Below are 14,466 nucleotides of genomic sequence, written 5' to 3'. Positions count from 1 at the left end.
AGTCCCACTCGGTCGCTGCTGCACCACACGCAAAAGACAACACACACACACACACACACACACACACACACACACACCGTCAGGACTGTCAGTGTGAGAGGATTTACACTCGGCTTGTTTTCCAGAGCGGTACAGCTCAACATCTGGACTTAAAGGCACTAAATATCAGCCCCGGACTGATTGACAGATCCTTTAATACAGCGGTTCCCAACATGGGGGCCACCGGAGAAATGTCAGGGGCCGTGAGAGGATTAGCTTTATGGTGTAAGAAAACAGAAAGTAAGAATGGGTATGTTTTCATTAGTGAAAGTAAGAGTCACTGTGTTTGTTCCTTCCATGGAGTCCGCCATGTTTACAGTAACCCAGAAGGGACAAACTCTGGCTCTAGTCGGGTGTTTGCATGTTTCTGGGGCCACGGTTATTTCTCCTACACACCTGGAAGGAGAGAGTGAAGCGAGGGAGTTGCAATGTGCAGTTACACAGTTATATATACAGTTACAGTAGATAGGCCAGATTAGTGAGACATTTTAGAAATAAAGTGTTTAGTTTCCTCTGTTGGACTGTTTCCTTCACACAGGTTGATTAAGGTTGTCAAGTGTGTGTGTGTGTGTGTGTGTGTGTGTGTGTGTGTGTGTGTGTGTGTGTGTGTGTGTGTGTGTGTGTGTGTGTGTGTGTGTGTGTGTGTGTTAGGTGTGTGTGTGGGTGGGTGTGTGTGTGTGTGTGTGTGTGTGTGTGTGTGTGTGTGTGTGTGTGTGTGTGTGTGTGTGTGTGTGTGTGTGTTTGTCTTTATCACATGGTGGGGCCCGCGGCCAGACAGCACAGTCACAGTGTGGGGTCCAAAATTTTCGTGGGGACCCAAACCCTGGACCCCACGAAAATTACTTCAAATTCAGTGAAAAGAGGGTCAAAATAATGCCCTGTGAAATTTTCAGAGTTTTTCCCACAATGCACTTTTACCAACTTAGTGTGCTAAAGTGTGCTAAGACGATCTCACTCAGTACCGGCCCCTGATGGCAGAGGGTGGTACTACCTCTACACACACTTTACACACACTTGGCTTAAATGCGCATGTGCAAGCAGCTGACTTCAACGGAGGCTAACTCTTTGATTAGCTAGCTGTTAATACAAAGGTAATTTAAAGGTAATTGAATTAATTAACTGTAAAGACGGGGCTCAATACTATCAGCAATGAATAATTGTTGAACATATATATATTAAATGCACTATGTCCATAATATTCACACATAAGATCCTAAACTTTTGAAGGGTTGCCAGTAAATACATTAATTAGCAACATTTTATGTTTGTATGTGTAGCACGGAGATGCTAACGCTAAGCTAAAAATATAGCCATGCTTATGCTAACCTCACTGATTAGCTGCTATGATAAACTAAGACAAGATAAACTAGTGATCACACATATTAAAAATGAAACTGAGTTAAAAGTTATCTTGTTAACCTATATCAATAAATACAAATTGATCATCTATTTCTGAATAAATAGCCTCGTTTGTATTAAAAGACAGCTTGGGTTCACTTGATACAAGTACAGTGACATGCCTGGTGGGCGGACATTGGAGTCTTAGGCAATGATCGCATGACCACCCTTACAGGACGTGCTCACTAGACAAAACAAGCGCTCCCTTACTCAACACACGACGGAGCTACGGAGAGAGGAGCACTGGACTTGTGTGTTGTTTGATGTCTGCACATGGAAATGAGAGCCTTAATAAAACGGTAAGTTATGCCTACATTTATCAAGATTTCTTTTTGAGCAGATTTTATATGGTTTAAGTGTTTTTTAAACACACTAAATGTTAGCATGTGGTTAAAATCAGAGAAGAGTTTTTTTAATTGATAAAAAGGACACATTCACCTGAACATGAACCAGGTAACTTTGTTAAATTTAACATGAAATCAAATGTGAATTATTACAATGCTTTTGCACATTATAAAGTTTTAAAGCAACAGGCTTTGTGTATTGCTTCTCTTACTACCGTGGGATGTTATGCTAGGTTACTAATTAAGCTAGTGTTAGCTAATTGGCTCTGGTAGCTGTAGCAGCAACGTGCCCCACCTGAGTTTGATCAGTAATTGAATCAATAAACCACATTACAGTGTGATGAATGTGACACAGTTTCAAGTTTAGCGTGCCAACTATCCCCAGTAAAAAAGCCCAGCATTGGGTGATTGAGTGTTAAGTTCAAGCTGAAAGTCTGATTCTGACCAGGAAGGACATTTAATGACACATGGCAATTTAATGTTAAATAGGGTTATTTTTTCTGAAGGATCTGTAAATTTTCTTGGGCTGAAACTGAGATAAGCCACTTATTATTGCTGAAATGTACTCTCAATGTTTCGATGTAGTTGCCTACCATATAAATATTTTTAATACAGTGTATGCTTGAGTGGAGTATCTGGTTACATTAAAACGCCACTATATGTAATTATAGGATCATCAATGGCTGCAGTGAGACCCAGGAAATCTCCCAAAACGGATGCAGTAGAACATGCTGCCAAGGCCCTGGACAAGACAGCAGAGTTGGAAGTGAAATACATAAACTCTTTTAAAGGTAATAATCTGATATAATTTGGTTTTGATATTATGGGTGTTTTATGTAGTCCTCTTGATAAGACTGAGGGATTTATTGAATAAAAAGGATAATTGCATAAAATAAGGCGGTGAATTTTGTTCATCTTAGCCTAGTTTTGTTGTGATGGCCTGACTGAATATTTTCAATATTGCCACTATTTTGGGCCAGTTATATTGGTTATACAATACTTTGACCAACATAGTGTGCCATAAGGATGCTAAAACCAAATTACGAATTATTATTTTGTACTAATAATAATTTAAACCTGTTTGAACATATATTAGTGTCATTTTGATATTTGTTACTTGATTTTATTAATGATACCCTGTCCATTGCGCTAACTTCTAGGGTGAGAACCAGTGTGGTATCTGTATTTGTGCACTAGGTCGAGGGGTGTTTGCCAAGGCACATTTCCATAAAGGAGACTTTGTGGTGGAGTACAGAGGAGAACTGATAAATTCAGAAGAATCTCAACGGAGGAGGAGGACATATCATGTTAGATGTACGGTCTTCATGTTTGACTTCCACTGGCAAGAAAGAACATGGTGGTAAGGCTTACATGAATTTTACATTTCTGAACAGTTAAGCAGCGAATGTGTGATATTAATTCATCAGTCACTTCAGATAATCTGAAGTACTTTTTCAAAATACTGATGGATTATTGACAAGCCTAATCACGGATTTGTCTTTTCTGAAGTATTGATGCAGGTCGAGAAGATGGCAGTCTGGGAAGACTTGTCAATGATGACCACAACCATCCAAACTGCAAGATGAAGAAGGTCATATCAGAAGGCAAACCACACCTGTGTCTCTTTGCTCTGCGGGACATTAATGTTGGAGAAGAAATAACCTATGACTATGGAGGAACTGACTGGCCTTGGAGGAGAAAGGTTTATTATAATTAAGTTCTTGAATGCCAAATAATTAATCCAATACTGGTGTTTTGCCAATGGTTAATTTAACTTTTGCATTGTTCAGAATAGAATTTCAGTTTTCATGTATGATAACTTGTGTTGACCAGTCATCAAAATGATCTGAATATGGGTGTTGAACTCAATCCTTAGGTTGGAGGACCACTGACTGTCACTGAGTCTTCTGATGCTGACATATCCAGAACCAAAGACCAGGATCCTGAAAGATCTTCTTGCTCCCAGAACCAGGTATTAATATTTGTCCGAATTAGTGTTTTTGTCAATTATTTGTTCATACTTAAGTTTTTAAGCCTCTCCAGTGTCATAAATTAAGTGTTGGCGCATTTCGGCTGAATTTGTAACATCAGTCCCAGTCTGAATTCATACATATCCTGCCAACAAGCACACTTTTCTTTTAGTTTTTTTGTCCTTAAACTTTAAAAATGCCATGTATGGCATGTGTTGTTGAAGCTGAGCTCAGTTTGCTTTCTACCAGTCATACCAGCTGTTGGTTACAGTTCAATATCCTCTTGTCAGCCTTCACCTTTACTTGTTCGGGGCTGTAATGGTTACAGCAGTGCTACAGCTGGCAACATATTTATGACAAATATCAGAGGGAAGTTGAACCTATCAAAAATAACAATTAATTTTAGTCCCATAATACTTCCACACTCATTTCTTGTTGTATTTTGTATATGCTTGTGGTTATTGGTGCTGAATGTAAGTAATTTACTGCTGACCAACTACTCATTAATGATGTTGAACTCATCCTCAGGTTGGAGGACCACTGACTGTCACTGAGTCTTCTGATGCTGACATATCCAGAACCAAAGACCAGGATCCTGACAGATCTTCTTGCTCCCAGAACCAGGTATTAATATTTGTCTGAATTAGTGTTTTTGTCCATTATTTGTTCATACTTAAGTTTTTAAGCCTGTCCAGTTTCATAAATTAAGTGTTGGTGCATTTTGGCTAAATTCGTAACATCAGTCCCAGTCTGAATTCATACATATGCTGCCATCAAGCACACTTTCTGGTTTTTGTGATTTAAAGGGGTCCAATCAGTGTGCTTTGGAAGACCAGTCTGACACACACCTGTCAGGTCTTCTGTTGTTGTGGGGTCCACGGTGACTGAGAGACATTCTACATAATTAACAATAATTCTTTTAGTTTTTTTGTCCTTAAACTTTAAAAATGCCATGTATGGCATGTGTTGTTGAAGCTGAGCTCAGTTTGCTTTCTACCAGTCATACCAGCTGTTGGTTACAGTTCAATATCCTCTTGTCAGCCTTCACCTTTACTTGTTCAGGGCTGTAATGGTTACAGCAGTGCTATAGCTGGCAACATATTTATGACAAATATCAGAGGGAAGTTGAACCTATCAAAAATAACAAAGATTTTTAGTCCTATAATACTTCCACACTCATTTCTTGTTGTATTTTGTATATGCTTATGGTTATTGGTGCTGAATGTAAGTAATTTACTGCTGACCAACTACTCATTAATGATGTTGAACTCAATCCTCAGGTTGGAGGACCACTGACTGTCACTGAGTCTTCTGATGCTGACATATCCAGAACCAAAGACCAGGATCCTGACAGATCTTCTTGCTCCCAGAACCAGGTATTAATATTTGTCTGAATTAGTGTTTTTGTCCATTATTTGTTCATACTTAAGTTTTTAAGCCTGTCCAGTTTCATAAATTAAGTGTTGGTGCATTTTGGCTAAATTCGTAACATCAGTCCCAGTCTGAATTCATACATATGCTGCCATCAAGCACACTTTCTGGTTTTTGTGATTTAAAGGGGTCCAATCAGTGTGCTTTGGAAGACCAGTCTGACACACACCTGTCAGGTCTTCTGTTGTTGTGGGGTCCACGGTGACTGAGAGACATTCTACATAATTAACAATAATTCTTTTAGTTTTTTTGTCCTTAAACTTTAAAAATGCCATGTATGGCATGTGTTGTTGAAGCTGAGCTCAGTTTGCTTTCTACCAGTCATACCAGCTGTTGGTTACAGTTCAATATCCTCTTGTCAGCCTTCACCTTTACTTGTTCAGGGCTGTAATGGTTACAGCAGTGCTACAGCTGGCAACATATTTATGACAAATATCAGAGGGAAGTTGAACCTATCAAAAATAACAAAGATTTTTAGTCCTATAATACTTCCACACTCATTTCTTGTTGTATTTTGTATATGCTTGTGGTTATTGGTGCTGAATGTAAGTAATTTACTGCTGACCAACTACTCATTAATGATGTTGAACTCAATCCTCAGGTTGGAGGACCACTGACTGTCACTGAGTCTTCTGATGCTGACATATCCAGAACCAAAGACCAGGATCCTGACAGATCTTCTTGCTCCCAGAACCAGGTATTAATATTTGTCTGAATTAGTGTTTTTGTCAATTATTTGTTCATACTTAAGTTTTTAAGCCTGTCCAGTTTCATAAATTAAGTGTTGGTGCATTTTGGCTAAATTTGTAACATCAGTCCCAGTCTGAATTCATACATATGCTGCCATCAAGCACACTTTCTGGTTTTTGTGATTTAAAGGGGTCCAATCAGTGTGCTTTGGAAGACCAGTCTGACACACACCTGTCAGGTCTTCTGTTGTTGTGGGGTCCACGGTGACTGAGAGACATTCTACATAATTAACAATAATTCTTTTAGTTTTTTTGTCCTTAAACTTTAAAAATGCCATGTATGGCATGTGTTGTTGAAGCTGAGCTCAGTTTGCTTTCTACCAGTCATACCAGCTGTTGGTTACAGTTCAATATCCTCTTGTCAGCCTTCACCTTTACTTGTTCAGGGCTGTAATGGTTACAGCAGTGCTACAGCTGGCAACATATTTATGACAAATATCAGAGGGAAGTTGAACCTATCAAAAATAACAATTAATTTTAGTCCCATAATACTTCCACACTCATTTCTTGTTGTATTTTGTATATGCTTATGGTTATTGGTGCTGAATGTAAGTAATTTACTGCTGACCAACTACTCATTAATGATGTTGAACTCAATCCTCAGGTTGGAGGACCACTGACTGTCACTGAGTCTTCTGATGCTGACATATCCAGAACCAAAGACCAGGATCCTGACAGATCTTCTTGCTCCCAGAACCAGGTATTAATATTTGTCTGAATTAGTGTTTTTGTCCATTATTTGTTCATACTTAAGTTTTTAAGCCTGTCCAGTTTCATAAATTAAGTGTTGGTGCATTTTGGCTAAATTCGTAACATCAGTCCCAGTCTGAATTCATACATATGCTGCCATCAAGCACACTTTCTGGTTTTTGTGATTTAAAGGGGTCCAATCAGTGTGCTTTGGAAGACCAGTCTGACACACACCTGTCAGGTCTTCTGTTGTTGTGGGGTCCACGGTGACTGAGAGACATTCTACATAATTAACAATAATTCTTTTAGTTTTTTTGTCCTTAAACTTTAAAAATGCCATGTATGGCATGTGTTGTTGAAGCTGAGCTCAGTTTGCTTTCTACCAGTCATACCAGCTGTTGGTTACAGTTCAATATCCTCTTGTCAGCCTTCACCTTTACTTGTTCGGGGCTGTAATGGTTACAGCAGTGCTACAGCTGGCAACATATTTATGACAAATATCAGAGGGAAGTTGAACCTATCAAAAATAACAATTAATTTTAGTCCCATAATACTTCCACACTCATTTCTTGTTGTATTTTGTATATGCTTGTGGTTATTGGTGCTGAATGTAAGTAATTTACTGCTGACCAACTACTCATTAATGATGTTGAACTCATCCTCAGGTTGGAGGACCACTGACTGTCACTGAGTCTTCTGATGCTGACATATCCAGAACCAAAGACCAGGATCCTGAAAGATCTTCTTGCTCCCAGAACCAGGTATTAATATTTGTCTGAATTAGTTTTTTTGTCAATTATTTGTTCATATTTCAGTTTTTAAACCTCTCCAGTGTCATAAATTAAGTGTTGGTGCATTTTAGCTTATTTCTTAACATTAGTCCCAGTCTGAATTCATATATATCCTGCCAACAAACACTTTCTGGTTTATGTGATTTAATTGGGTCCAATCAGTGTGCTTTGGAAGACCAGTTTGACACACACCTGTCAGGTCTTCTGTTGTTGTGGGGTCCACGGTAACTGAGATATATTGTACATAATTAATTATATTTCTTTTAGTTTTTCTGGCCCAAAACTTTAAAAATGCCATGTATGGTATGTGTTATTCAAGCTGAGCTCAGTTTGCTTTCTACCAGTCATACCAGCTGTTGGTTACAGGTCAATATCCTCTTGCCAGCCCTCACCTTTACTTGTTCAGGGCTGTAATGGTTACAGCAGTGCTACAGCTGGCAACATATTTATGACAAATATCAGAGGGAAGTTGAACCTATCAAAAATAACAATTAATTTTAGTCCCATAATACTTCGACACTACCTTCGGGTAGTATTTTGTATATGCTTATTGTATTGTTTCTGAATTTAAGTAATTTACTGCTGACCAACTACTTATTTATGATGTTGACCTCAATCCTCAGGTTGGAGGACCATCAACTGTCACTGAGTCTTCTGAGGATGAGCTCTCCACAACCACAGACCAGGATTCTGAGAGATCTTCTTGCTCCCAGAACCAGGTATTAATATTTCTCTGAATTTCTTGTATGACATATGTTATTGAAGTTGAGCTCTTACTATAATTTTCAAGCATCAAGCATCAAGCATCATTACTTTTAGTTACCATGAAAGCAACTTTCCTTTGTAGCAACAAAGTTCATTCACAAAATGTCATTATTAGGCATAATGCTACAACATTGTTCAGGTTTTAAACACCTCTTACACTGACGTATGTCTGTTATTGTTGTTCTGTACTGTACATGTTCTTTTATTCATTATTGTTTGTATTTTAGTTTACTGTGACCTTTTTTTAACTAATCTATGAAGCCAATGGCATTTTTCCACATTTGTAGATGATGATGATTATGATGATTGTCATTATCATTGTCATTATTTTAATTATTATTAATCCTACTATGTCTGACCTGATCTTCAATATGTCTATTATTTTCTCTCTAGGGGTCAGATGAACTAGGACTCAATCCTCCAAAGAATAAAGTTGGAATGAATCAGTCCTGCATAAACTACATGGATTCTAATGAATCTCATAGATCATCCTCAAGTCCTGCCAATTTTGATAAGAAGTCTGAGGTAAATTGCTATCATTAAAGGTTATTAGCATTTGTCTGTATTGTGATATCAATCGGTTTTTTATATCAATGTCCAAATAAAGATAACATAAATTTGTTTTGGACTCTGCAGACTTGGAATCTGAATTCTGACTCTGAACTCAGCTTGTCTCAACATGACGAAGAGTGTGTCCCAAGGCTGAGAAGGAACAAAAGCATACAGGTAATACACAGGTAACCCACACAATGTAGAGATTTCCATTTCTTTACTGATATATCACAAAATATATTAGTTTGCTGACTTTAATTTAATTCATATTTTCTTTTCTAAAGATGAAGACCCAGATTCATTCCGATTCAGATGAGCTTTTCATCCTCACCTCAGCTGGTAGTGGAGAGGAATATATCCCCAAGACTAGTGAGGATTATTCTGCTGGTACAGACACAAGTAAAGTTCTGGAGCCAGTTGAACAGAAAGAGAGCATGCTCAGGCCCTTAAACTTTAGGACAATGGATGACATCAGACAGAGAGGTGTCTCATTGACAGAACTGAACAATGGTTCTTCAAAGAATGTGGTTGACAGAGGACGCTCACCCTCAAGAAAAGGAAGCAGCTCTGGAATGAGACATAAAAGACGACGTTTAAGCAGTGCACCCTGTCCTACAACACAAACCACTAGTGGTCAGTCCTCAAAACAAAGTGTAAGGGGAGACACTGGAACCCCTTTAGAAAACTCAACACCAGATCTTGAGAAAAATCATGTTCAGGCTCTCTGTGCATTTGCTGCACCTCCACCCCCTGGTGTCAAAGTAGAATTTTGGAAGCTCTTAAGCAACATGGTTCAAGATGAAGCTTATTTCGCAGTCAAATCGGATGTCTGTATCATGGAGTTTGGTGAGCATCTATACAACCGGCTTGGACATGATGTTGGCGAACACGAATACATTCGGCAAAAGTTGAGAGAGCTGGGAAGGCTTCTGGTATGCTCTAGGAAAACCACTCCCTTGAAGACCATTCAAGACCACATCAAACCTGTAAATTTCATGCATGTTGTGGAAGCAGTGAAACGCGTAGCTGGCTATGACAGTGAAACCAATGCATACAAGCGCCCAAGTCTTGCTCTCAAAATTGGAGACAGCTTGACAAAGATTTCGCTTCTTGTTGAAAGACGTGCAAATGTACAGAGTGACTATAGTGCAGCAAAAGATGCTCGTACATTCCGCAGAGTATATGAAACCAGGTGGAATGAACTGTTATCAGCTGCGTCACTGAGAACACTTCAGGAATCTACGTGGAATGCCCCCCTGTTGCTACCATTCACAAAAGATGTCCAGACGCTCCATTCTTATCTAGATGTGCAACAACAACATAGTTACAGCAAGCTGTCCACAGAGACATCTCCCCAGGCGTGGACACAGTTGGCAAAGGTCACTTTGACACAAGTCATCTTGTTCAACCGACAAAGAGCAGGAGAGGTGTCAAAAATGCCCCATTCTGCGTATTTGTCTCAAAATCCAACAGACCCTGACGAAAATGTGAACATAGCCCTCTCAGATCTAGAAAAGAAACTCTGTCAGCACTTCAGGAGGATAGAGCTAAGAGGAAAATGGGGAAGAAAAGTTCCTGTGCTTTTGACCCCAGCAATGCAACAAGCATTGGATCTGCTTGTCAGCAAACGGGAGGAATGTGGGGTTCCTCGGGAGAACATCTACTTATTTGCAAGACCATCTGCTTTTACCTGCTACCGTGGGTCTGATTGTCTTCGACACTTTGCGAAGGTCTGCGGTGCAAAGAGTCCTGAATGTCTCACTTCTACAAAACTGCGCAAACAAACAGGAACTCTTTCTCAAGTTCTCAACTTCAGTAATACAGAGCTGGATCAGTTAGCTGATTTCCTTGGCTGTGACATAATGGTGCATCGACAGTTCTACAGACTTCCTGAGGGCACACTCCAACTTGCTAAAATTAGCAAAGTTCTCATGGCTCTGGATCAGGGACGCCTAGCACAATTCAAGGGCAAGAGTCTGAATGACATCAGCATTGATCCCGATGGTACTAATTATTTATTTTCAGTTGTTCTTGGATTCTTGTATTTGCTTATCTAAAGTGATTGATTGTCAGAATCGAATGAATTGCATTCTATGGTCACTAACAGTCACTCTTCTCCCTCCCACCCCCTGCCCAACTCACAGAAAATGTGTACATGGACAGTGACACTGAGGTGGCATGTGAGTTTGACTCACAAGGTAAGTAGTTTTGTTATGGTATGAAATGTAACACCTATGTAATCCAGGATGTCCTTTTACTGTAGGGTTGTTCCAAGTTTTTTGACTCTTATCCTGTTCCAAGTCTCCAACTCTGATCTGATTCTTATATTTATATGAAGATCTTAGGTCACAAATATTAAGTTGATAGACCTAAGTCACTGATATGATATGAGTGAAAGATTTACAGAGGATTCCTACCATTGATGTGACACAGTCTGAGTTGTAACACTCAGTCCTCTTCCTCAGTCCACTCAGCTGTGTTATAGAGTGCAGGTTTTTTCCTCAAAAGCAATGCCAGTACAATTCAATAACACGGAATTTGTCTAACCTCAGTGTAACAATTCAGCCACTGACCAGTGCAATCAAATTATATTCTCTCTCATATGCAGCAAAATACTTCCACTGTAGAGCCTGGTTGTATGGAGAGAATTTCCGCAACACTAGCGGGCTGAATTGGTCCCAAAACCGGTCCTTAGATTCGGATTGGGACATAATTGATATTTGTAATTTGTTTTCTTCCGGTTTTAGAGACACAGGTAACATTCAGTCAGAGGGAAGAGGACGAGAGCACATCGCCAGATGTGAGCCAGAGCGATGCAAGATCACAGCAGGGCCCAATGACACCTCACCACCAGTCACCAAAAAGGAAAAGAGGTAAAGATTTAAGATCAAATTTCCAAGACCAGCCCTTATTCACACAAGTTGTAGTAGCTTAAAAATTCAGTATTCTCCTTAAGTTTGGGAGTCCCCCTCCCCCACAGAAATTGTGTTTTTCAATACAAAATATGTAGTTTCACATGATTTTTGACCTATATTATTACAGTATTTGTGTAAAAGATTTGGATAAGCTAGAGGTCTCATGATATCATGATCAATAACTTATTGACTTTTGTTCCTCATTTATATTTATTATTTATTTATTTATTTATTTAATAGGAGTACAATCTCGACCTGCTCTATTTGAAAAAACATTTCCATAGAGGAGCACAGAAATATTAATTTGTTGTTTATTCTTTTACAGGTCGCCAGCCTTTCAAGAGAAAGATGTGGGAGAAAGAGGAGATCCTTGCTGTTGAGAAGCACATGATTTCCTTCATTACTTCGTGTCGCCTCCCGGGGAAAAACGACTGTGATAAGTGCCTTCAACAGGAAAAAGTAGCACTCAAAAACAGAAATTGGTTGGCCATAAAGTTCTACATTAAGAATCGAATCACAGCTCTCAAGAAGACATTTTAAAGTGGTCATTTAATGTATGTTTACACCTGTTATGCTTGTTGTGTCACGACATGTAAGTTATTCATTACTTTATCGTTTACTACACAACATTTAGAGCTTGTTACTTCAAGGTGTAGATAGATATAGATATATACTGTTCAGTGTTTCTGTTTTTTATTTTTGATACTAATATGGATACATTTCTCTTACCTAATCTCCTCTTATCTTAAAAGAGCTGTTCTGATCTTATATATTTTAGCCATATCTCATCTAAACTCACCTTGCCTTATCTCCTCTATTCTTATTTAATCAAATTTAATCTTTTGTATTATCATCTCATCTTCTCTCTTCTCATCTCCTATTTTATCTCATCTTTTCTCATCATATCTCATTGTCACAACCCATCTCCACTTGTCTCATGTCCCCCGTCTTATGTCTTGCCATTTCCCCTCTTTTACCTGATCTATCCTCACCTTATGTTACCTCATCTGATCTTCACTCATCTCATCGCAGTTCATTTTATCTTATCTAATCTAATCTCACTGTCATTTCTCATCTAATTCTAACAAATATCCTCTCCTCTCCACTCTTATCACAATTTATCTTTTGTTAATCTCAGTTTATTACATTTGATGTCATCTACTCAGTTTATCTCATAGTTTAGGTTATTACCTATTTTCTTTTATTTCATTTTCTCCAATTTAACTCATGTCTTCTCATTGTATCCCTTATTTTAAAGTTTAAAAAACAGGCAGTTCTGTTAACCTGTAAAGACTGTGTGCAACAGTTTAGTTTGCAGCAGTTTGTACTGGTACAAACACAAGGGCTGTAACTATTAAGTTTATAATAGATTAATCTGAACATAACAATGTTCCAGAGTCCAATGTGACCTCTTTAATTTGCAATATTCTTTGTCAAACCAAAAGCCCAAACCTATATCACAGTGATATAAGGGTGTTAGTGACTATTTGAAACTTTAGGTTGATACTTTTGTGATACGTTACTTACAGAAATGTAAAAGAAAAACATGTTTTGGTTCATTCAAAAGTTTTGAATGTTAAAATTATATTAAAGTCTCTCATTTGGAGCAACTTGTGTTAAATTCAACCAAGGAAATAAAACATATTATATTATACTGCTAATACAGCAGCAGGTGTATAAATAATCTAAGGCACATTAAGTACTTAAATAGAATATTTTGTATTATTCTTTCTATTTTGTTGTTCCATTTTAAACAGTTTTTGTAGTCAGAGATGTTGGCATGTTGACATGTTTGATTCATTATACTTTTATCAGTCTAATGTTATTACTTATAGTCATTGTTGGGACTTGGTGATACATTTAATGCAAACCTAATAGTAGGTTTCATACTGACTGAGCCTGTATTGAGTGGTCTACATTTAACGTTGTTATGTAAAAGAACCTAAATGTTGTCTATTTCCAAACTCCAGTTGATGAATATCATGCTGAATCATACAGCACTCACCTTGACAGTCAATTGTGGGTCCCCAAAGAAGGCTTAACCTGAAACTGTGTAAAATGGTACTCAGGAAGAAGAAAAACCAGACAGTGTGTATATACTGACCTCACGTGTATCTAAAAACCTGACAGGTCCTCAGGAGGCTGGTCTTGGTCAGGTCTAGGACCTCTACTTTGTCTGATTGATTATTTGAAGTCACATCTGTGTTTATGGCCCCTTTGGGATACTGCCTGATTTTTTTCAAAGCTGTACAACCACCAGAAAGGGTGGTTCCCAGAAAGCATGGTCTGGTCTGGTGTCCCTACCATGCGATAAAGACAAGGCTGTGTGTGTGTGTGTGTGTGTGTGTGTGTGTGTGTGTGTGTGTGTGTGTGTGTGTGTGTTAGGTGTGTGTGTGTGTGGGTGGGTGTGTGTGTGGGTGTGTGTGTGTGTGTTAGGTGTGTGTGTGTGTGTGTGTGTGTGTGTGTGTGTGTGTGTGGGTGTGTATGTGTGTGTGTGGGTGTGTGTAGGTGTGTGTGTGTGTGTGTGTAGGTGTGTGTGTAGGTGTGTGTGTGTGTGTGTGTGTGGGTGTGTGTGTAGGTGTGTGTGTGTGTGTGTGTGTGTGTGTGTAGGTGTTTGTGTGTGTGTAGGTGTGTGTGTGTGTGGATGTGTGTAGGTGTGTGTGTGTGTGTGAGGTGTGTGTGTAGGTGTGTGTGTAGGTGTGTGTGTGTGTGTGTGTGTGTGTGTGTTTGTGTGTGTGTCTGTGTGTGTGTGTGTGTGTGTGTGTGTGTGTGTGTGTGTGTGTTGGGCGTGTGTGTGTGGTGTGGTGTGTGTGTGTGTGGGT

The 14,466-nt window shown here is 38.9% G+C and overlaps 1 protein-coding gene across 26 annotated transcripts; it reads left to right on the top strand.

Annotated features, from left to right (window-relative positions):
• The first annotated feature begins 821 nt into the window (after window positions 1–821).
• LOC127357967 (uncharacterized) lies at window positions 822–13,250 on the top strand. Of its 26 annotated transcripts, XM_051390628.1 has the most exons (17): window positions 825–1,736; window positions 2,453–2,572; window positions 2,979–3,141; window positions 3,291–3,483; window positions 3,658–3,753; window positions 4,280–4,375; window positions 5,032–5,127; window positions 5,784–5,879; window positions 6,536–6,631; window positions 7,287–7,382; window positions 8,036–8,131; window positions 8,571–8,702; window positions 8,814–8,903; window positions 9,014–10,733; window positions 10,874–10,927; window positions 11,477–11,602; window positions 11,970–13,250. In XM_051390628.1, the coding sequence occupies exons 2-17, from the start codon at window positions 2,461–2,463 to the stop codon at window positions 12,182–12,184; spliced, it is 3,477 nt and encodes a 1,158-aa protein (XP_051246588.1). In that variant the 5' UTR covers window positions 825–1,736; window positions 2,453–2,460; the 3' UTR covers window positions 12,185–13,250. The 26 variants fall into 26 exon arrangements, with proteins under 26 accessions (XP_051246598.1, XP_051246602.1, XP_051246599.1 ...); XM_051390627.1 differs by having other exon boundaries at window positions 825–2,572; XM_051390644.1 differs by lacking the exon at window positions 825–1,736 and having other exon boundaries at window positions 2,480–2,572; window positions 2,942–3,141.
• Window positions 13,251–14,466: the final 1,216 nt, after the last annotated feature.

The sequence above is a fragment of the Dicentrarchus labrax genome, unplaced genomic scaffold (genome assembly GCF_905237075.1).
Source record: "Dicentrarchus labrax unplaced genomic scaffold, dlabrax2021, whole genome shotgun sequence".
Lineage (NCBI taxonomy): Eukaryota > Metazoa > Chordata > Actinopteri > Moronidae > Dicentrarchus > Dicentrarchus labrax.
The sequence above is the reverse complement of the archived record's forward strand: the minus strand, read 5'-3'. Positions and strand labels throughout refer to the sequence as shown.